This window comes from Gadus chalcogrammus, chromosome 13 (assembly GCF_026213295.1).
Source record: "Gadus chalcogrammus isolate NIFS_2021 chromosome 13, NIFS_Gcha_1.0, whole genome shotgun sequence".
Classification (NCBI taxonomy): domain Eukaryota; kingdom Metazoa; phylum Chordata; class Actinopteri; order Gadiformes; family Gadidae; genus Gadus; species Gadus chalcogrammus.
Genome location: NC_079424.1, coordinates 15,918,964 through 15,943,408, shown reverse-complemented (window position 1 = coordinate 15,943,408; position 24,445 = coordinate 15,918,964). Strand labels below are relative to the sequence as shown.

General features: G+C 46.6%; 2 protein-coding genes across 4 annotated transcripts in view; one reads left to right on the top strand and one right to left on the bottom strand.

The window, feature by feature from the left end:
• The window catches only part of atg7 (ATG7 autophagy related 7 homolog (S. cerevisiae)), a 46,285-nt gene extending 25,791 nt beyond the window's left edge, over positions 1 to 20,494 (top strand). For both annotated transcript variants that reach the window (XM_056606583.1, XM_056606584.1), the window contains exons 18-19: positions 1,978 to 2,100; positions 18,959 to 20,494. In XM_056606583.1, coding sequence (XP_056462558.1) covers positions 1,978 to 2,100; positions 18,959 to 18,991 — 156 coding nt within the window. In that variant the 3' untranslated portion in view covers positions 18,992 to 20,494. The remainder of the gene's footprint in view (positions 1 to 1,977; positions 2,101 to 18,958) is intronic.
• Positions 20,495 to 22,705: 2,211 nt separating this feature from the next.
• vgll4b (vestigial-like family member 4b) overlaps positions 22,706 to 24,445 on the bottom strand; it is a 27,942-nt gene continuing 26,202 nt past the window's right edge. For both annotated transcript variants that reach the window (XM_056606590.1, XM_056606588.1), the window contains 2 exons: positions 24,342 to 24,445; positions 22,706 to 23,982 (listed from right to left, as the gene is read on the bottom strand). The exon at positions 24,342 to 24,445 is cut by the window's right edge and continues 14 nt beyond it. In XM_056606590.1, the coding sequence (XP_056462565.1) occupies positions 23,723 to 23,982; positions 24,342 to 24,445 (364 nt within the window). In that variant the 3' untranslated portion in view covers positions 22,706 to 23,722. The remainder of the gene's footprint in view (positions 23,983 to 24,341) is intronic.

Here is a 24,445-nt window from a genome sequence, read left to right as displayed (position 1 = left end):
CAACTGTCTGGAATCACGAGCGAAGCCCCAAACAAAAGGGAATCTTGTAAAGCAGATTCCAATCTTTCCCTTCTGGTTTGTGTGCCACTTTAGCTGCCTCTTCCATGTGTATGGCACCGCGAGAGCCGCATCAATCTGGGCAGAAGTAAACCATTGGATCCACTGGTTGCATTTGTGTGTGGCATGTTGCTAGTGTGTGTGGGTGTGGGTGTGTGTGTGTTTGTGTGTAGTATTGATACAATACAATTGCATTGTGTGTGTGTGTGTTGGTCTTTGTGTTTAGACTTTGTAGTATGTTTTTGGTGTGATTGTGCCTGTGATTTTCTGTGTGTTGTTGAGTGGCCTCAGAGGACTTGTAGTGAATCAGTTGGAGCTTCATCAAAAGACGGTGGCACATGTCCATGAAGCAGGGTTGGTAGGACAGGACAGTCCGTTCTCGTCTTTGTCCTGTTGAAGGGATCTGAGACATGGAAGTTTAGCATCCGGGAGAGGGAAGATGAACGTTGGAAAGGTAAAAAGAGGGAGATATCAGAGTGTATTGTGTTGGGGATGGGTCTGGTTTCAAGACTAGACGCCAGGCTGGTCTGGGAACACAGATGGGCACTAACACACACACACACAGTTGGTACAAATGCAATCGCACTAGGCAGCCGACAGACACATTGAAGCACGCACACACACAATTGGTTCTACACAGACACACACATTTCTACACAGAATTAGTTGTGAGGCAGGGGGCACTCGGAGAAGACACACACACACACACACACACACACACACACACACACACACACACACACACACACACACACACACACACACACACACACACACACACACACACACACACACACACACACACACACACACACAGCGTACAAGACAGTAAAACACACAGGCCTATTGATGTCTGAGGTAGAGGTAATCCTACACCTGCAGAGGAGGGTCGAGTCTGTGGGCGGGCATGAAAGGCTTGGCCTGGCTTGTAAGGCAGAGCATATGTGTGTGTGGGGCTGTGTGTTGGAAGATCATAGTGTGTGGTGCGGGGATGAATGGGGGCGTAGGGGTTAGGCTTTCAAAAGACCAAAATGCATTTCATTCAAGTTGCAAGTTCATGCTCATAATCCAGGTTTTTACATTGATTATGAGTGCATCTTCAGTGACTAGAGTGAGATTAGAAAATATAAGACAGTCAATAGACTGTCTTCAATAGAATTTGGGCATCAGAGTAGAGGTACAAGGTATAACAAATTCATATTAGATCTATTGATCCCAAAAACTACATTGGGGCAGCACTATACTACTACAGGGCTCAAGGGGCACATTTGAGCCGAGGCACATTTGAGCCGAGGAAGTCAAGAAAGGGGAGTTAAAGGAAGTGCAGGTTTGTTGTTTCAATCACAATTGGAGAATTTGTATCCATCTTCATGACAAAAGTTGCATTTCAACCCCTTTTGAATACAATAACTATTGTTTGGTTGAAGACACAATGTGTACCCTAGATGGTTTACACCATCATTAAAATGGGATCATGATGTCTACACACAAGCTTATGTTTCTTCAAATAATGGCCCATGCTCACTGCAATGTTTGCCCACACATGGTAAACATGTGATAATCTGAATCTGGGATGAGCCCAGGCTTGTAGATTGCGAAATCTATTCAAATGAAAAAATGAAATCACCTTTCTAAGGCGCTCAACCATGAAGAGCGTTTGTGACGCAGTTGTCTAATTGACACGTTGGATGTGTCAATCTGTTTCCAGTCGTCACGGAATGAGTTTCACAACAGCTTGTAAAATATAGACTACATAGAATTCACACATGTCACTACAGGCATGTTTTATCATCTGAGTTGAAGGTTGAGGGGGATATGAGGAGGGGAGGGTTCACTTGTTTACATCCACTGTTGTTTCTCCTCGTCCCCGATAGTCGCCGCTCATAATAAGAACCCTTGGCCTGTCTGCTGTTTGTATAGGTGCTGGACCAGTACGAGAGGGACGGCTTTCACTTCCTGTCCAAAGTGTTCAACTCCTCCCACTCCTTCCTTGAAGACCTCACGGGACTGACCCTGCTGCACCAGGAGACCCAGGCCGCAGAGGTACACACACACACACACACACACACACACACACACACACACACACACACACACACACACACACACACACACACACACACACACACACACACACACAGGTGTTAAGTAGGTCATGGTAAACCCTTCACTGGAATGCTTCAGTTGTGTAGTTCAGAGGTTGGTGCCATTGACCTCCAATTATTGGTTGGCCACTCAAAGCCAACCCCACATTCACACTGAGAAATAACTGGACACATTGTGATTTCTCCATCTATGTATCTATCAATCTTTGTATCTATCTATCCCCTTGTGTCCCTGTTTCTCCCGCACTCGTGACGTCTGAGAAGAGAAATACGCAGGTCTCTATGGCACCGAACTTTTCTGGCCGTCCAACTTTCCCTTATTGTCTCCGTCGCCACGGCAACCGCGAGTTGTTGAATCAGTGGCACATATTTATTGCAAACATCCTGAGCCATTGCTGTGGGAGTGAGTGAGGGTGGTGGTTTCCCTCAAGACTCCCTTCGGACGAGAGGGAGACAAGCATTTCTTGTGGTTACGTGTGTGTGTGTGGGTGGGTGTGTGTATGTGTGTGTTTGTGTGTATGTGTGTATGTGTTTTGTTTTGTGTTTTTGTCAGATGGGGCGGGTGCCTGTGTGGGAGGGGAGATGTGTGTGGGAGGGGAGATGTGTGGGAGGGGAGATGTGTGTGGGAGGGGAGATGTGTGGGAGGGGAGATGTGTGTGGGAGGGGAGATGTGTGTGGGAGGGGAGATGTGTGGGGCTGGGGGCTGGTTGTTGGTCGGGTCTTGTCTGGTCCCGTTGAGCTGTGGGAAAACCCCACATACTCTCTTCCTTCAACTCCTCCTCATAACACACAGACTGACAAGGAGAGAGTCATACAGAAAGAGGTGAGGGAGAGAAGGAATGAAAAGGGAGAAATATTGTATCTCTTTGTTGTCCCTCTTTCTCTTTTTCTCTCTCTCTCTGTCTGTCTATTTCTGCAATATATATATATAGGCCTCTTTGCTAGGCTAACCCTCCATTAAGTCGAAGGGCCAGGCTAGTCTGCCTGTAGGTATCAGGGCCTGGCTAGTCTGCCTGTAGGTATCAGGGCCTGGCTGGTCTGCCTGTAGGTATCAGGGCCTTGCTAGTCTGCCTGTAGGTATCAGGGCCTGGCTGGTCTGCCTGTAGGTATCAGGGCCTTGCTAGTCTGCCTGTAGGTTTCAGCGTGTGGGAGGGCCCTCTCTTTTAAAGAGCACTCTTTCTTTCCCTTCTTCTGCTTCCAGGATCGGGGAAAAGATCTAGTCTTCATTAGGAAAACATGTTATTACTTATATCTGCGGGGACCCACTTGAAATAGAACTCAAGTGTATGTGTGCTTTTGGACTGGATGGTCTCATGCTGTACAAATATGAAGATCAAGTTGACTTGTGTTTAAAAAAATAAAAGGAGAGGTTGAAAAGGTCAGCCAATTAGTTTTATTTAATAGAGAAGAAGTGAACACGGTGTTCGCACTGCCTCGAGGCAATCCAGCGACAAGATTTGTGAGTTTGTTTTACACCTTTGACTTAAGACCATGGAAGAACATTGAGTACTCCTGCTGCTCCACCGGCCCTATCTTGCTATGGGCAATATTTCATGTCATGCGTTTTGCTGATACCTCCCTATGTCATCAGAATCAGTCAAACAACGTTTTTACATGCGCTTATTTCTTTCCTCAGCCCAGAATCCTGTCCTCAATGTATTGTGTAGTGCATGTGCACAGGATTTTGCATGCGTGTAGCACTACTATGACTTCAGGGATGATATTTAAAATATTCAAGTAACCGTGTCGAACTATAATCTACATCACTCCATTGCTGTAATATGTACTTTGGGCCTATTTTGAGCCAGCATGAAACCGGAGAAGTAGTTTTTATGTGGCTGTGATGGGGCTTTGGTTGAGTTCACGTTTGGTAAAAGTTTAGACTAACCTCTCTCTCTCTCTCTCTCTCTCTCTCTCTCTCTCTCTCTCTCTCTCTCTCTCTCTCTCTCTCTCTCTCTCTCTCTCTCTCTCTCTCTCTCTCTCTCTCTCTCTCTCCTCTCTCTCTCTCTCTCTCTCTCTCTCTCTCTCTCTCTCTCTCTCTCTCTCTCTCTCTCTCTCTCTCTCTCTCTCTCTCTCTCTCTCTCTCTCTCTCTCTCTCTCTCTCTCTCTCTCTCTCTCTCTCTCTCTCTCTCTCTCTCTCTCTCTCTCTCTCTCTCTCTCTCTCTCTCTCTCTCTCTCTCCTCTCTCTCTCTCTCTCTCCTCTCTCCTCTCTCTCTCTCTCATCTCTCTCTCTCTCTCTCTCTCTCTCTCTCTCTCTCTCTCTCTCTCTCTCTCTCTCCTCTCTCTCTCTCTCTCTCTCTCTCTCTCTCTCTCCTCTCTCTCTCTCTCTCTCTCTCTCTCTCTCTCTCTCTCTCTCTCTCTCTCTCTCTCTCTCTCTCTCTCTCTCTCTCTCTCTTCTCTCTCTCCCCTCTCTCTCTCTCTCTCTCTCTCTCTCTCTCTCTCTCTCTCTCTCTGTGTGGTGTGTGTGTGTGTGTGTGGAGCCGTCCGTATGAATGGCTTCTTTGTGAGGTCAGCTTGTAGTGACTTAGGGGAAACTCGGATGGCAGGCGTGGGTTAACGGGGCCAGAAACTTTACCACATGTATCTGAGAATAGGCTCCATAAATAAATGCATACAATGTTTAGCTACTTGATGTGTTTTCTTTGTCTTTGATTAGATTTGATTTAATGTCTGTGGTAGCAAATAAATGAAAGTGCATTACGTCATAGCTGCCAGGAGGTTTTAAACTCGCATGATGTGCAGTGACTAATCATGGTGTTTTACTGCTTTTTGACATGAGCAATCAACTTGAAATCCTTTTTTTTTAAATACACTGTCTATACTCTATGCAAGTGCATGTTCTTCTCTTGTAAACCTTGTTCAGAACCAGCTTTGTGATGTTGAGGGCTGCCTTTTTTTTCTCAATATTGGGTGTTTAAATTAGCTTAACACTTTGATACATGGATATTGTAGTACAATTTTCCATCTCTCTAATTACTGGAAAGAGAACAGGCGATGACAGAAAGAATATAAAGGAATAACTTAATTCCTAGTCGAAATGGGTAATGTATAGATAACGGTGTAGTCTTTGAACTTGGATTAACCTCTCTGAAATGTGTGTGTGTGTGTGCCAGCCAGACAATTTGGAGGAGTCGAGCTGGAGATGGTAGGGGCAAAAAAAACAATTTTAACATTTTCATCTCACACAAGCACGCCAACACTGACGGACACACACTCAAGCTCACAATGTGGACGGACAGACGCACACATACACACAAAGACATGGTTGGGGCCTGGAAGGAAATTAGTGTCTGCACAGGATGCTGTGGCTCTCTGGTGCTCTACCTCCCTGCCTGCATGTTTGAATTTGCAGCCAGCCGGAGAACCACAGAGGCAGGCAATACTAGGGGTCAGATCAGCCCATCCAATAAGACACAGGCCACTGACAAAACCAGTGAACCAGCTCAAACCGGGCGGTCTAGTACAAGTATGACGGCCATGGGGGATTACGTCATCACACATAATATTAGTATGTGTTGTTTTAGGTTTGTTTGTGTGTGTCTGTTTGGTTGGTTCTTAGGGCCACAAATGATAAGCAAGCAAAGGATTGCCATTACTGCCTTTGTGGTGATGGTATTTATAAGCCAGAGTTTACTTTTTAAAGCATTTGTTGGATTACCTAAGGCCTTTTTTCTAAGCAAACGCCCACTCAAAGCAAACACGCACACACACATTTCTCCCCTGAGTTGTGTGTTGAGCTGTGAGATAACATAGGGGATGACATCATGGGGTGTTTATCAACCATTCTATGACTCACTCTCACGTCTCCGGGGCTCGGCTCTGGCCCAACCAGCCGGCCTCCACTCCTCTCCGGCTCAGCCTGGCCCATGCAAGCACTGCCGCAGTGACAGCAGGCGCACACTGCCGCACAAATGCATGCACACTGACGCACACATTGCATGCACACTGACGCACACATTGCATGCACACTGCCGCACACATGCATGCGCACACTGTCTCTCACTCACTCACACATGCAATGAAACACACTTGCACTCACACATACGAGGACACACACATAAAATGACACACACACATACAATGACACACACACTTACAATGACACACACACTTACAATGAAACACAAATGCACACATACAATGATACACACGCGCATACAATGACACAAACACACACACACGCATACAATGACACACACACACCACGCACACAATGACACACACATGACTTCTTACTTAATTATTACATTTCAAAAATGTGATATGTGTGTGTGTATGCAGTGCACGTGTGTGTGTTAATAATACACAATTTTGTGTCTTGGCTTCATGTATGTCAGAGGAGCTCAGAGCTGTATCCAAACACAGCTACGGTTGCTACATGCTGCAATTATTACCAGATGGGTCGGGCGTCCGCTGGGAAAAACAATATTGGGCTTGCTTTTTCATTAGCAGCCAATGCACACCTGTGTGTGTGTGTGTGTGTGTGTGTGTGTGTGTGTGTGTGTGTGTGTGTGTGTGTGTGTGTGTGTGTGTGTGTGTGTGTGTGTGTGTGTGTGTGTGTGTGTGTGTGTGTGTGTGTGTGTGTGTGTGTGTGTGTGCATTGCTAGTCCTATGCATGTATTCTTTGAATGTATGCTTGCTATGCCTGCTTCGGTATAGCTCGGCTAATTATATCTTAGTGCTCAACCTGAAGTGATGCACGCCAGCTATGCACAGAACCGATCACACCTCCCATCTTTCCTAACATAGTTAGCATCTCTGGCGTTCTGTCCTTCCGTCCCTCGCTTGCCCACGCACACATTTACTATACATAGCTTGGTTTCTAAATCCTGGGTATTCTGGGATGTCCGAGGCCGACTTGGGCAGCCTCAGCTCCTTTCATGTTTGAAGGTCAATCCCTTATCTTGTTGGGTTTGGGTGATGGTGTAAATACGGACACGAGTTGAAGCATATGCTGTGGAGCCAAAATGTTGTTCTTTTTTGGTTTGGGTCGAATTACCATACATTTTTACATTGCAACCCTATATAGCAGAACAAAGATAAACCACAGTCACCAGGCAAACATTTCAACCCAAACCTTTAAATACGGGGAAAAGAGCATGCTATATTTCAGTGACGATACAGAAGCAACTATTATAAATAGCAGTATAAATGGGAACAGTGTGTTTATTAAAGGCACACTATTAACCAATGCATTCAGTTGGTCGTCTGCTGGAAGCTATTTAGCTCTTGTGTTATCGGTGACAGCCAATATATCTATATATGCTATAGATATAAATTAAATTAGACCTAAGATCTGAATAAGGAAATTCAACCCTTTGAGCTATAAAATAAATAAGATGCAGCCCGGGCTTTTTTATTTTTACCTTTTTTTTGCAACCCAACAATGTGCAGCACCATAGCAACCAAGGCTGTTTAGAAACAATGCAACATGATATTCCATAGCTGGCCTGCCTGTGCCATGCAACTATGTTTAAAATACTGCCCACGAGAGGTGTGTGTGTGTGTGTGTGTGTGTGTGTGTGTGTGTGTGTGTGTGTGTGTGTGTGTGTGTGTGTGTGTGTGTGTGTGTGTGTGTGTGTGTGTGTGTGTGTGTGTGTGTGTGTGTGTGTGTGTGACATCTGATATAAAGTCTCCAAAAGCCAAACCATTTCTGGCTGCCATTTCCCTCATGTAAGCCATAAACCGTACTTTACAACCTCCTAAACACGTTCGCTTAATTCCCTCAGCATCAAAGATGTTTTTCAACATTATTTTCCGATGACACGGAGACGTCCCACCGTAAATAGAGGAGGCAAACGCGTGTTCATAGCCGAGCCATGAGACATCAACATGCCCTGTCAAGTGCCTTCGCCTCCCCTCTCCTGCGGTCTGGCAGGTGTGGTACTATAAGTAATACATGCAGGGGTACCATCGGCTAGGGTCGTCCTCCAGTACAGAATGATCAAGCACTCCTAAATAAAGCCCCTTAAAGCAAACTCTCTTGCCTCACAACATGGGGAAACCTCTAGGCATGCACGGTTCTATAGATGGCCTCCGTCTGCTGGCGCCTGCCAGTCCGGGGCGCTGGCCTCTGTAACCCCCCCCCCCCCCCCCACCCTCAAGGCAGCTGGCCAGCTTGAATACAGACAGACGGATGGACGGAAGACAGGTGATCGGGTTGCCACTGCCCAGACTACAGTCTAGTCGTAAATGCAGGAACCTCTGCCAGCAGCAGGTATTTCTGAATCTGGGCTACTACTGCGCTTTTAGAACAAACGTAACCCCCCCCCCCCTGCCCCCCCCCCCCCCCCCCCCTTCTGCAGGGTCCTGCTGTTTGCGTCTGGCATCATAAGGTTTTGGCAGGCTTAATAACAGGTCATCTGCCTCGGAGCTCTGGCATCTTAAAGCTAGTATCTGTCCTGCCCAGCATATGGTGTAGAGTGATAACGTGTGATTATATCAGGCCTGAAGTCCAGATTTTGCACACAAACACGCAACACAAACGTTTGTAATCTGGGGACAACCAAGTATTTTTCAGAAGCTCTGAAAAAGGGGAAGCTGACACCTTAATTTTAAAGCGAGATGAGGTAATTTTATCCTCTCAGTCCGTTTACACTTGTTCATGTACTGCCACTTTTAGGTCAGGGATCAGGTGTAAATGCCATACTTCCTTTTGGTGACACGGCCTGTTACAGCATGTGTTCCCAATTGCCCTTTTCCATGTACGTGTGCTGGATTGACTCTGTTTGATTACTGGGCTTCCCGCTCGAAGGTGTGTCTCTAACTGGTGACGAGCTTGCCTTGGGTCGATGACACAGAACACACACTTATTGTTATTACTGCCTCTTGTGAGATGTGAATGATTTGTTCCAGAGACATTTCATATATGTGGTTCGCTTCACATGGAACACACAATTATTTTGTTGTGATTCATTCAGTTAATGTTCAATATTCCCAATATATTGACCCATATCCCCTCCTAATCTCAATAGCTCAGTGTGAGTTTATTTATTTCAGTTTATTTGTATCCTCATTGGACAATGATTTACACATAATTGTCCAAGTGCCACATAATGTCCTTGATGTAAGAAATAAAACGCATATCAGCAATCTAATAGTGTTAAATATTATTGAATGTCAAGTCTTTAGCATGGAGGTGTGTGTGTGTGTGTGTGTGTGTGTGGGTGTGGGTGTGGGTGTGGGTGTGTGTGTGTGTGGGTGTGTCTGTGTATGCCAGTGAGGTTCCACGGGGTCTGATTGCTCCCTGTGACCACACGTTGCTTGGCTTTGACTCACAGTTGTAATTAAACATGGGGCAGGACTCTACTGGCAACACACACACACACACACACACACACACACACACACACACACACACACACACACACACACACACACACACACACACACACACACACACACACACACACACACACACACACACACCATCATCATCATGTGGATGACATTTATTTTGTGCTCAGTGGTTATCGTGAGGGTTGGGGGGGGTTTGTGGTTTGTTTATTCTACAATAATAAATAATTGGATAGCTACCGTGCTACAACATATCCTTTACTGGCACAGTCGTTTGCATCATTGGTCTTATGCCAGCACACCTCGGTTGTCCTTTAACAAGGGTGAGAAAGCAGCCACCAGTGAAGTGTGTGAATCAGGCCTGAGCCGATAACCTACAGGAAATGTGTCAGGAACGGAAATGTGACCCAGAGGGAGCGGCAGAGAGAGAGAGGGAGAGAGCGGGGGAGAGCGAGAGGAAAGGTGGAAAAATAAGCAATAGAGGATATGATAGAACGGGGGATTTCTGCTGGCTGGGTTTTGATTGTTTGATGGTCTGAGGATGGAGTGGATAAGCCACACGAGTTGACTTGAGAGGAAGACAAAGTGAACGAGCTGCGAGTTTGTTGTACGGCATTAACCCAGTTTACGTATGAGTGTTGGCTCAAGCCAACGCACACAGAGGGCAAATGTGGGTTCATATTTGTAGCATGACCCAACAAAATAATGCAAATCATAAAGCAGGGCTGTATTATGGATGTCAACATTTAATAATGTTCTGTTTCGGTTGCAACTCTATATACTATGTGTGATAGGCTTTAGATAAAGTTAGTAAGCAAGCTTGAAAGGTAGACTAAAGTTCGCTGGTTGGACACGTGGTCTATAAAGTTAGGCAGCTGGACACTTAGGCTAAAGTGAAACAGTGAGACTAAAGTTAGCTAGTTGAAAACAAGACTGAAGTCACTTTGAAAGTTGGAGCAAAGTTACTAGTGCATTTAGGTTTGGACTAAAGTTGATTGGACAGCAGTTTGCCATGGGAGCAGGGAGAGGTGTGTCGTGTGACATACGGACAGACAGAGAAAGAGAGAGAGGTCCCCTTTTCCCAAGAGAATGAACAGGAACCAGCTGCTGCCCTGTGGGCCGCCACACCCAGCCGAGAGACCACCAAATGTGTTTTTCTAGCTGTTTTTCAGCGCTCTGCTAGAGACGGAGCGAGTGGACTGGAGGGGGGAGGTGGAGCAGAGCAGAGTTCAGGGACATTTTGGAACGAGTGGACGGGAATGGCTATCGTACAGAAGTGACTTGTTTTTAATTAAGCTTTTGCGTGCAGTTGTGCATTATCCCGCCGACTATTAAGACATCACAGTAGACTCATGAGGAGGGAGCACAGACTCACCCACCCATCCATCCGTGCTCTGTAGGACAGAACTAGAGTTTGTCAGAGAGAGATTGTAAGAGAGATGGAGTTTCCATAGCCACCCTGACACACCTGAGGAAAGAGTGTGTGTGTGTGTGTGTGTGTGTGTGTGTGTGTGTGTGTGTGTGTGTGTGTGTGTGTGTGTGTGTGTGTGTGTGTGTGTGTGTGTGTGTGTGTGTGTGTGTGTGTGTGTGTGTGTGTGTGTGTGTTGGGGGGGGGGGGGGGGCAAGACAACAATCAATTCTTCTGTGTTTTCTCTTCCCTAAGTAGTGTGTTTTTTTTTTTGTTGTTGTTATCTGGAGCGACTTGTTTGATTACCCTGAGACTGAGGAGTTTATGAAAACACAAACCAGGGACAAGATCTCAGCCAGGACATAAACGCTTACTCTGTTCCCAGAGTAGTTCACACACATACACTTATTTTGATGTCCTCCTCTTTTCTGCTGTTTCTGACGTCTCTCTCTTTCTCTCGTGTGTGTGTGTGTGTGTGTGTGTGTGTGTGTGTGTGTGTGTGTGTGTGTGTGTGTGTGTGTGTGTGTGTGTGTGTGTGTGTGTGTGTGTGTGTGTGTGTGTGTGTGTGTGTGTGTGTGTGTGTGTGTGTGTGTGTGTGTGAGACTAGGACAAACCTTATACCAAGCAAAACCATGTTGAGGATTATGTGTGTATGCGTGTCAATTCATGTTCTGCTTTGTTTCTATAAGCCCTTGGGTAGCTTAGTGTGTCTCTTTATTGATTGTAGTTGACAAGTGGGTATTGGCTCTTACTTAAGTCAATGTTACCATTGTACCTTCTCCCACTGCACAGCATGATGATGCTTTTGGACCGGCTTCAGTCAGGGTATGTATTGATACCTTTTGGCTGTATTTTTACTGATTTGTTTTATACTACACTACCACCAGCATAGCTACATATACAATTATGTCGCTCCAGCAGTTAAGTGTGCGCCACCTCCACCTCCACCCACACAAACACACCTTTATGCACGCACGCGCGTCTATTCCGAGGTTGTTAAAGCCCTGGCGTTCCCCTCTGAGATGTGGAGCCGGGAACGATGACGCCACTGTGGAGAACACTGTGTCCTCCTGGGGGAGATCAAGACAAGCATTAAGACCAATCACGGCTCAGAAAGCACAGGGGACGCGGGCTGTGACCTCAGCCAACATCTCAGCCTGGTGTGCGTGCGTGCGTGCGTGCGTGCGTGCGTGCGTGCGTGCGCGTGCGTGCGTTACAATCACTTACCCTTAAAGTCACCCTGAGATGAAAATGGGCCTTTTAAACCTTGTCTTAAGTCCAAATCTAAAAATAACGACTGGCACTTCAACTACAGCAGACTTTCTTTTCTCGGTGAACACAAATGGTGAAAAGAGGCCCCAACTTTCCTTCAAGCAGTACTTTGAATAGTGTCTGCACTCCCTTGAGAGGGAAGCTGCGATGGGCAGACTCTGAATGACGTTTGGTATGGTGTTATTGTGTTTTGGTGTTAATGGTGTTGTGGTGTTATGCTACGCCCACTGATCCTGAAGAAGTGAATAACATCCTGGCTACATCTTCCCCTTCCTTATGGAGGATTTACTAGTAAACACCTCAGTATGTAAATAAGAATAAATTCTTATCTTGGATGATTTACCTGTAAGATTCTTCAGTATGGAAATAAGATTGTAGATATTCTGATCTTAGATTTGATCATTTGTGTATATTATATTGCCTACTTTCCCTTTGTGTAGTCTGTTTCATATTCTCCTTATGAATATATTACGACTTCATGACTCCTATATTTATGTGCACTGGAGGCACAGCTGATGACAAGAACAATCAAAGCTCTGAACTCAAAACTTAGATATTCTAGTGTTCTTGGATCAGAGGAGTGACCTGCTATTCTCATGGGTCGGGGTGAACATCCAATCCCAACGTGTGAATGTAGCTGCAGAGAGACTCGTAAGCCTCTAGGCCTAGATGTGGGACTGAAAATCGGTCCTAAGTTTTTACCAACCTTACAATTTCTTCCTGCATTCCGTCTTGTCCATATTCCTGTCTCACTTGGCTCCTCTTTATCTCGGGCCCGGTGCCCTGCCATCACACCAGCATTTAGAACAACCTAATCCAACTCCCATGGGATGAGAAGACAGGTCACTGCTTCTCATCATCTTCTCTCTTCACGGCTTCTACTGAGAGACGCTACTCAATCATGGGAAAAAGGCAGGTGTGTGTGTGTGTGTGTGTGTGTGTGTGTGTGTGTGTGTGTGTGTGTGTGTGTGTGTGTGTGTGTGTGTGTGTGTGTGTGTGTGTGTGTGTGTGTGTGTGTGTGTGTGTGTGTGTGTGTGTGATGATGCTGTAGCATACCAGGGCACATTCCATTGTGGATCAGGAGGTCTTCTACCACTTGGGGTGGGGGACATGTAGGAGCTGGTGGTTTGAGCCCCATGCTGTCCCTTCAGCAAATTACAAGTTCACCTGAGCCCTGGACTTGGCTTTGTTTTCATTTTAAAACCTCAATATTATGTACAAATGAGAACCAGATGTTCTTTTATCATATTAACTTTGCATGGGGTTGTAAGATAAGATGGATAAGTGCTGTTGAAATGAAGCCATTAAGTTACCTTTTTCCGAAGGAAAGAAAAACCATGATTGTGAGCTCAGTATATTTTGGCTCATATTGAGGCCGTAGCTGATAGATGGATAGATGGCATTTATAACAAATTACACTCAAATTATTGCTCTTACCTCCAGCACCTTTGAATGGAAAGTACACTCAGCCCTCCCGTTGTTGACCTTGTGTCTTCAGATTGTTGGCTATTTCACAGCTGAGTAGCCTTTTATATGAACAACTGACTCCAAGAAACTCTACACGCAGCCTGCATTATTGATACACCTACAGGAGCTCCTATTAACCTGGGGTACACCCGTGTGTGTGTGTGTGTTTGTGTGTGTGTGTGTGTGTGTGTGTGTGTGTGTGTGTGTGTGTGTGTGTGTGTGTGTGTGTGTGTGTGTGTGTGTGTGTGTGTGTGTGTGTGTGTGTGTGTGTGTGTGTGTGTGTGTGTGTTCTAGACTATAAATGTCCCTATAATGTTTCTGATGTTAAGTTGTTTAGGAAAAGAATCAGCATAGAAGCCAATATATGCCTGCACTAGTGCATGTGTGTCTCGTTTTTCATTGTTTTGCTAATTTGCTGCTTAGGTGGCCTGGTGCGGTGTGTTTTGTTTTCCATGATGGAGGCGGTAAGCCACCAGAGGGGAAACAATAGGGAGGGGAAAATGAGATGGTTCTTTGGATGAGGAGGCATGAGGCCAAGGAGCAGCTGGAGCTGGGTGTCCCTCTTTTCAGTTTCTATGAGGAGACTGGATGTCTTTAGTAGAGGCAGGGTGTGGCTGATGGTACGCTAGGATTAAGCTCCCTAGTACCTGGCTTATTTTCAGTATTTTGGTTTTGTACGTACCAATCAATTAAACTGACACACACACACACACACACACACACACACACACACACACACACACACACACACACACACACACACACACACACACACACACACACACACACACACACACACACACACACACACACACACACACACACAGCCAAATACGCAAACACACACACACACAGATCCGTCCTACACTGTCGCTCATGGCTTCAGAGATGGTGGCGGGGGTCATGAAAGTGTAGCCCACCCTGCCTCCGTGCTGAACCCCTGGAGGGCCTCCTTTACGGGGTTGATGGCTCCATGATTAGCCCGGCTCATCAAACACTCGGCCCCAGGCAACCCCCTTCAGAGAAGCCTTTTGAAGCGCCCATGAACCCCCCTGCCCATCGTCCTAGACAGATAAGGTGAACACATCACCCATCAGGGTCATCCATCCCCTGATGTCCAACTACCGGCTGTAAAAGACCCCAAACTCGTCATCCCTACAGGCGGGGTGGGACCCCTGCTCTGACACATCTCTATGGGTGCTGCTAGGCACGCTCGCATAATTTTTTTACGGCAGGGTGACGGAGTCAGCCCCCGGTCTGGGGGGGGGGGGGGGGGGGGGACGGACACCTGGGCCGCCCTGTGGCTCACCAGACCCACCAATCATCCATCGGCCAACATGTGTACAGAATACCACAAGACTCCTATTACAGACCTCCTATTGGCCAGTGAGGGATGGCTGTGATGTGGGGCGTTTAATGTGGGGCCATTAAAGGAACAACCAGCTCGCCGTGAATGTTTATAGCCCACCGGAATACAAAGGCAACCCAGGGAATAACCCACAGTTACACAAACATTTGTTTTTGGAGCTGACGGAATAGCACAGTGATTGTTTGTAGCCCCCCCCCCCCCCCCAGTGAAGCCGGTCCATCTGTGTGGTCTGCTAATGGTGCAGCGGGGATCGTGTGGCACGCCCCCCCCCCTGATGAAAGGCCCGCTCTGTTGCGGCGCCGCTGTCGGTTCTGGTGCTGATATGTAAAGCAGATGTGGGCTTTAAGAGCACAGCGGCCTTGTGATCCTCGTCCCGTTAATGGGCCGAGGGCGTGTTGTTAACACCGTCGAGAGGGGATGCTCCAGAGGGTAGGACGAGCCCACCCGGCCCACCCGGCCCACCCGTAGCCACGACACCCTTACCCCAAAGGAACCCCAGTCCTGTGTTGAATCGGATTGAGTTGAAACGACGCGGCGTATTCAAGAATCCCGTCCTGCTGAAACAAACACGCTGGGTCTGAAATGTGCAGGTTCACTTTCACAACCATCCACATCTGAAAGGGTACACCAAGGCCAAGAGTCTCCAGAGATATCGAAGAGGCAGAGTCCACCGCCCCTGCCGGCCGGCCTCCCACTCACGTTGCTACCCTGGGTTCATTCAGGAGTTAAGCGTTTATCTTTGGCTACATGGAGGATGTGCTGCTCTGTGGCTCGTGCCCCGACTGACATCCTCCCTCTCAATCAGACATGTGCACTGTTGTTGTCTCCCAAAGGTACGTTGTCCGGGGCAACTTGAAATACGCGAGCATGGACATACTTCCGCACGCACGCAAGCACACACGCACACACACACACGCATCTATAAAGACCAATAAAACCTAATTATAGCACTCTTGCAAATATGTTATGAATTAGAAAAAAAAACGAGTCGTTTCATTTGGCTGTCCATACATCGTCTGTCGAACAAGAGATAAGCAGCGACCGCCGAGACGGTTGGTGGTTGAAAACTCGGTCAATGATTTGTGTGAGGAGGAAAAAAAAAAACATTGAACATATTCAAATAATCAGCACTAGCAGAAAGTTGGCAGTCGGAGTTCCTGGCGTGGAGCTACCTCCCAGAAGCCATCAGATCTGATCAGGTCCCAGCGCCAGCCAGCAGCACGCCACAGCCATGACGGGCTGAGACCTACTGACACACACACACACACACACACACACACACACACACACACACACACACACACACACACACACACACACACACACACACACACACACACACACACACTCGCTGTGATTCCATGCGGATTAACATTGGCTCTGATTCGAGGTTGTGGATTGATAAGGAGCTTCAAAGAGTACATGGGCACGGTCGGGCGGCACCGTCGATATACGTCCCAGCAGCCAATCGCATTGAGGCGTTGGCGTGGCCGTGTGTGACCGAAGCGTGTTGGATGTTCTTTTTTCCTTTTCCCGTTGATTTTTTTAATTTCCCCCTGATTCGAACGGTTTCATGTGCACCCCTGCCTGCTGTGGAGCGCGCTGTGGAGGGCGGGGTGGGGCGGCGGGGTGGAGGCGGGGTGGTGGAGGCGGGGTGGAGGCGGCGGGGTGGAGGCGGTCCGGGCCGCTCCGGACCGCCTCACTGCGTCTCCTCTTCCAGGAATCCGCTCCCGTGTTGCTGCAACAGGGAGCTACGGGGACACAAGCATCCCAGCTATTCAGCCCCCTCTGAATGAGAGTAGTAAAGCTGTTGGCCGTGGTTAAGTCGGAGTGAGCCGGGTTACGTAAGGTGTGTGCACCCCCCCCATACAGCCCCCCCCCCCCATCCTGGCCTTCCTGATTGCCTTATTTCAGAGCCTCTCTCTCTCGCTCTGCCTCCCTCTTTTCATTTTGAACAAAGGGTTTCATTTTGTACACACACACACACACACACACACACACACACACACACACACACACACACACACACACACACACACACACACACACACACACACACACACACACACACACACACACACAGAGAGCATCAGCGGGACGATGGCGGCCTTCCAGAGCAGGGCTCCAGTGTTGGTCCATTTCAAAGGCCCTTGGCCCCGCTGTCCCCCTCTGAAGCTGGCTGGCCGGCAGCGCTGGAACCACGGCGAGCTGTCCTCGTCCAGCTCCAATACCAGCACCTGTCCCTCGCCCTCCCTCCACAGCCCCGGGGCAAAGAAACCCTTGCAGCTCCTATTGTTTTAGTTCAGGGCTGGTTGGTGCTGAGGCAAAACGTGTCACTCTCTGAACCGCGACTATAAAAGACTTCCTGGCGACGGACGGTAACTAACAAGCCCACCGACACTATGGGTCTTTACACACACACACACACACACACACACACACACACACACACACACACACACACACACACACACACACACTGTCAAGCTGGGGGAGAGGGTGAGGGGGGGTTTTTTGCGGGCGTCACACGCCACTAACTACCAACACCTGCAGGTCATTTGAACAGAGATGCTCCGCTTCTGGTTTGATGTTCTTCTAGTCAACTCGGATATTCTTGGTTTGCTAGGCGTGTCGGGCGCTCCGTCGTTCTCCTGCTCCCGGTGAAGTGTTGCCATGGCGTGGGCAAAAAGAAAATGCCCAAAAAGAAACAGAAAAGGCGGAGGGAGTGGCAGAAGGTCCGGCGATTCTCTTTACGTGGCGGTTGCCGTAATTGTTCCCTTTGTGATAAGTAGGTCACGTTGGCAATGAGTTATTGTGCAACTCTTAGTTTAGCTCCCTGTCGCCCCTTTCACTCCTGGCACGCTCTCCCGCCAGCCCCGGGCCGTACGCTGGTGCATCGGCCGCTCCCCGCGCCGGGCTCTCCGAGTGCTCTGCATTAGCAGAGAGTCGGGTTACACCCATCGCCACATCGATCCAACACTATCCGTTTGTTGGAGGAATAACGCACATGCAGTTCGTGTGTTTATTTATTTTTGTGTGTTCTGCGTATGCAGTTTTGTGAAGGACTCGTATAAATTGCAACGCTCTCATCCTTTGTAGTGCAATTCACATATCACTAGTAAAGTCACACAGTCACGGAATGTGACACGTCTTCGTCAAAATGGTGTGTGTGTGTGTGTGTGTGTGTGTGTGTGTGTGTGTGTGTGTGTGTGTGTGTGTGTGTGTGTGTGTGTGTGTGTGTGTGTGTGTGTGTGTGTGTGTGTGTGTGTGTGTGTGTGTGTGTGTGTGTGTGTGTGTGTGTGTGTGTGGGGCTCAGAGGTATGTGAATTGCGTCTTGCATCAAGGGGAATGTTACCAATGTGTGGTCCAGAGAATGACTCTGTTGTTTGCTCACACACTTCTGCAGAGGAGCACCCTACTGTCTGTGTGTGTGTGTGTGTGTGTGTGTGTGTGTGCACCCGCGCTGGTCTGACTATGCGTTTGTGTGTGTGTGTGTGTGTCTGGGTGGTGCAGTTGCAAGTCTGACTGTACAGTGTGTGTTGTGTATCGTGTGTGTGTCAGGTTCTGTATGTCCGCTCCATTATAACGTCACCTCTGGGTGAACTACGTCTGGAGCTAACCAAAGGGCCTCACACCTCGTGTAATGGATGGCAACCCAGTGTTGTGCAGCCTGTCCATAAGCCATCAGCTTATATATCAGATTGGCTGGATAAGCCGTGGTCCATCGTGTTCCTTCCTCCCCTTTTAACTCTCCCCGAGGATGCAGTGATGCCTGGAGGTCGCTTGGCCAATGTTAGCGGCTGTTGTGTGAAGGTTGTAAAATACATCTGATGTTTCAACACTTCCAACCGTTATTTTGAGCAGGCCTGATGCTCTTAGCTTGCTATGTGTGTTAGCACTACATACACACTGTAATTTGTTTTCATGCAGGATTTTTATATAAATGTGGTGTCTGAACACCTGTCTGGGCCTCTTATTTTTTAGATCTGGGATATGAGCGACGACGAGAGCATCTGAAAGGCGAAGCTGCTCAAAGAACCATCTTCCAGGAAGACAAAGGACCTTTCACGTCAGGGTGTTGCCTGGAAACAAGACGGGATACTTTCATGTTTATACTTGTTTTTGTATCTATCTAAATATATATAAAGATATATATATATATAAGGATATATATATATATATACCACCAAATCTCACTTCTAATATGGATGCCCTGAATTCATTGGTTTGGAAAATGATCTTAAAGAGGATATTTGCTATTTAACGACGGGGGGAAACAAATGGCTGACGTCAAGCAGGTCGGTTGTTACTTTTGAGGGAAAGCAAAGTCCCTTATTGATGTAGACCCCCAGTGTGTTCCACCCAGTTCATCCCTGGGGCAAAGGAAAAAAAGACACAAAGTAGATGGATAGTCAAAGAAAAAAAAAAAGAGGATAAGATCACCACAAAACATGAGATGAGAAGAAACTTTTTTTTAAAGCAAACCACATTTAAAGCACCTAAAAATTTAAAAAAAGAAAAACAGCCTCACACGTACAAATTAGCAAATGTTAACATAGAAGAACAGGCTTTGTCTCAGCATGCCTCAGTATGACCCATAATATTATCAGCTATAAAGCCAGTACTTCTGTCCCGGTCGTGATGCTGAGGACCATGTGATGGTAAATGCATTTGGGCTTATGGGAAGCGATGCCCTCAGGGGACGTTTTGATGGATTGTGTTCAAGGGGAGAAGGTGTTCACGCAGTTAACACGCAGTTAACTCCTTCTGTCGCCACTTGCAGCCGTAAAAACGTGGATTAAATGCCCTTTCTATTAAATGGTGTATTTTAATCCTTGCAACAGCCAGCGTGGAAACGTATTACTTGTCATCGCTTCGCTAATTATAAATCTATCTGGATTACAGTTTTTACAAAAGTATACAAACTTATTTTCAAAGCACAGATGCCCATTCAACCTTTTTATTTTAACATTATACTACTCTTGCAAACTGACCATTGTGTCAGTTTGTGTATTGAAGGGCTCTACTGGGGTGTCAGGGGGGGAGGTTAAAGTCTTTAAGTGTGTGTGATGGTGTGTGCAAATATGCCATGTTTATTTTTGTTCACTTCATCTTCTGTGTGACATGTCTGTGCGGTACTATAATGTATATACTGCCAGAAAATAACAAAGTTGTTCAATAAAAACTGTCATTCACACTCTCGTCCTTCCTGTACATATTTAACATTTTTAAACTGCATTTTGTGTGTTACGTTTTTTAAAGAGCTAGTGTGTGATGTGCAATGAATACATAAGTTCATAGCCTGCTAGGGCTCGCCTTTCTTCCATTAAAACACCTAACCTCTAAATGTCACAGGGTAAGTATGAATGCAAACACACGCGTAGTCAGACAGTGGTTTAAGAGCACTTTATTGTTTATCAAGGCTACTTTACGTACAAAAAAGGTGGCCTGCCAAAACCTTTTTCAGTAGGAGACTCGGAGCCACAGATTTATGTTGTTTTGATTTATTTTTTACAACGTTTTTACAGTTTTGAATGCTACTGCAACCAAGTCCATTCTATTCCCATGTACAAAAAAATGATGGAACATGGAAAACATGGATTTTAAATCATCTACTGTTTGTACAAATGAATTGAACCACAGGCTCCTAAAACAACTCCGAGGATCAGATGATGTGTGTGTCTTAATGACTTCAGGTGGAAGAACCACCAGCTTTAGTATTTGTCCCAATTACTAGTAGCTAGTCCATTCCTGAAAGATAAGTGATAGGGCAGATGACCACCTCGACCACTCTTCCTGATCCAGAAGATCAGCAGTCGGAGGCTTGAAGTCTGATTGTTTACGTCTCACAAGGAGAACAGAGATGAGGGAAATAGCTATTGTCAGTGACGCACCCCATACATCCACCGTGCTCCTGCAATTTAACCTTTGTTCCTAACAAGAAAGACTAACTAAAAAAAAAGATCAACTTTTTCACAAAAAAAGAAATTGTATGATTACCGTAAAAGGACAGGAAAAAAAACAAAAAATTAAATAGCTACATATCATTGACAAATTAATTGTTCCTCAAAAAAATACCTACAATTTTTTTTCTCTGTACATTCGTTACGCACAGCGTAATGATGGTCTTAAAGTTACCTACTATAAAAAAGTATTTTTTAAGTGATTTTCCTACAGTTTGTAGGGAGGTGTGTGCCGACAAAAAAAACAAAGAGTCTTCTACGATATATGGTGGTAGTGAAATGATAAGAGAAAGAATAATAATAAAAAAACACCAAACACCCAATTCCTTTCCCTTGATACATCTCAGTCCGTCGAATCTGGAAGACTTGGAGGAGCCATGCATTGAGTTTCTTATAAATCGTCATATGTTTTGTTGCTGGGGGATGTCCCTCACAGTTCTTTTGTATGCAAAAGCTTGACTCCAGAGTGCTCATTCCCCTTCCAAGCTAAATCCCAATCATTGCCTTACTTAAAGTACTAACAAAAAGTATTTGTTTTGCTTTGGTAAAACAACGTATGTTGAGTGTAGAAGTCCAATTCATCCGTGGGACGGTGGTTCCTGGCCAGTTAATAGCTGGGTTGCTAACGCTCACTATAGAAGGAATGTGTGCCACCTTGATACAGGCTCTGTATGACATGCGAGTACGGTTACATCTCAGGCACCGGCAGTGTTGCTTGCCCGCAGCGCCAACACAATGTTAGGAGAAAAACAAAACACTGAAAAGTACAAAATAGATCTGGACACTGCAAGCATGGGCACAACCAGTCACTGGGGCAGTTTGTGGAAAGTAGTGACATCACTACTATTGGAAAACACTGTTGAAATGATTCCATTAAGTTAACCCCAAGGGAGGGAAGAAACGCCTCATTGTTACAATGAACCCATCGCCATCTACTTGATTGGATTTCAGACACATGACTTTTACTAGCCAGCTAGCCTGTACTGCTACAGTATTTTCTTTCTAATTTAATTAAAAAAACGTGCCCCAAACGATTGCAGACAACAGCTGATGTAAAGTCCCACTGTAAGGTTTTCTTTGAGGTGCCAGTGACTAGTTGGCCCCAGCTTGTTGTCCCAGCTCCACGGTGCAGAAGGTTGTAGCCTCTTGCGCCACTGACAGATCCACGCCTTAACAATCCAGGACGAAGGCTGCGTTCCCCCCCAAACACCCAGGCGAACGATGCTACATTGTTAGCGACATGAGCGCTACATCCAAGGGTGGAGAAGGGGGAGTGGAACACAGCCCCCAACAAGAGCCTGTCCAGAGGCTTTCCGACTATAGCTGTGTGTTATCATACTGATATTACCAAGAGGAAAACAAACATTTATACAAAATAATATAATAACAATAATAACAATAATAATAATAATAATAATAATAATAAAATTGAGTACAACTGACCCAGCAGTGATTGTATAGTGTCTACGACTGTTACCGATAAGTGAAATAACAATGTGCGTCTGAATTAGAAAGCGAGTAGTTTGTAAGATTGAAACGCCTACAAAATAAGAAAGGAGTAAAATAGATACCAGCTATTAGAAGAAAGAAATCCAAAAAACATGCATCAGCAAATGTACTACTAGTATACCTTTCATCATTCAAGCCTTGTGTACAAGTTGGCCAAAAACCACAGTGTATAGCAGAGGGGGGGGGGGTTAACCTTAATCTAGTGACCACATCCACGCAGGAGGCAGGACCCCTATTGAGGAGTGTTCTGAAGGAACAGCCTCCTGGGTAATCGTTCTCAAGGGCCGTGCTCCAATTGGTCCACATGGTCCCTATAAAATGAAGTGCCACAATTTTGTAGTGTATAAAAGTGTACAAATCGGTTGTAGTGCACTTCCTAATTCTCCTTAATATAATCCACCATCAATTGGTGGGATTTTATACGGGCTTGCTGGAGGACATTCTGAGAAGTCCATTCCTGAACAATGCAGCGAGAGCTGGTCCAATGGATACAGGACGTGATGGAGTGTTGTTCTGCTTTTTTGTTCTAAACTACCGCTATTGTAACTATTGTGTGTGGGATGGTTCGACATCGCTTAGCTTAACACACACAGACAAACATAGGGAGTCTACTTTTGGAGGGAGGGGCTTTTTAAGATCTGCATCTGAGGTTTCTTTGGTAGCACAATCAGGTGGTTTGTGATCCTTCTCTCCGACATCACCAGGTGTTTCATTATTCTTTCTTTCCCAAATATATCAAGAGACTCGTAATGCAAAAGAAAAGAAAAAGGCAGTACTCAAAACTAACGAGGAAAAAAACAACAACAGTTAAACAAACAAAGTCAAAATTACATCACACATCTCCCTTCCCCTCGTTATGTACACGGTATAAACATCAGCTCGCGGCTCCAAACTTGTCATGGGGGGGGGGGGGGTGAATGTTCACAGGGAGAAAACCAAAATGTTGATTAGAAAAGTCAAAACCCCCCCAAAAAGAAAGTCAAAACCCAAATCCCCTCAAATGTGGGGTTACTGAACCGCGTCTAGCATTAGCATCGGCAGTTACACAACGTAAAAGAAAAAAAGAAAAGGAAATAAAACGGAAAACGCTCAGACAAAACATATTCTCAGGTGATCCTCTACAGGTGCAGAGAGAGAAACAAAACAGAAAACGGTTCGAGGGGGGGGTTTGGGTCTGGTAGATCATCAGGCCAGCGAATCTCTCCTGGAGACAGACCAAACGGACCGGGGGTTGGTTGGGGGCGGGGGTGTGGCGACGACGGCAGGGGGGGGCTTCTCAAGAGACCACCGAGGGGGAGTGGTTGTGGTTGACCATGTGGCTGTTGGGGGAGGAGTTTGGGCTGCTGTTGCTGGAGGAGGGGCTGCCCTTGTTCTTGATCTGTAGCCAGGTGTCCCCCAGGGCCTTGGCGAAGTGGTCGTCCACCGAGCCCGTGATGGACACCGAGTTGGCGGCGGCCGGCTCCGGCTCCTTGTAGTTCTTGCCCAGGCTGCGGCGGAAGTGCTCCTCGATCACCGGGTCGCACGGCGTCGTGTTGGCTGCAACGAGACGGAGACGTTGTTGAGAAGACGCCGCCACCGCTACGTACAGCGCTATGTCGCTAGCGACACGAGCGCTACAACATAGGTGATAGATGCGTTCATGCTGAACTAATGACACACACATAGTGAAGACAATTAACATTGCGGGTGAAACATTGTATACAGCATTGAAGTAAAATATGTGGTGATTTAGCGTAGTGACGAGTTCCAGATCGGAGGGGTCAGGCTTCTGGTTCAAGGAGGCCGACATGTTGGGTGTAAATAGTTAACAATGGAGGAGTCCGAAGCTGGGGCATCCTACGACGACCACAGTGAACCATGTGGGTGTTCAGCAGCTTATGATGCTAGGTACTCACTGTTGGCTCGCTTGTAGTTATTGCTGAGACTGGAGCAGCCGTTGTGAGAGATGGGACAGTGGGAAAGGTTACAGTTGCGGTTGCTTGCCGGCACACATGTGATC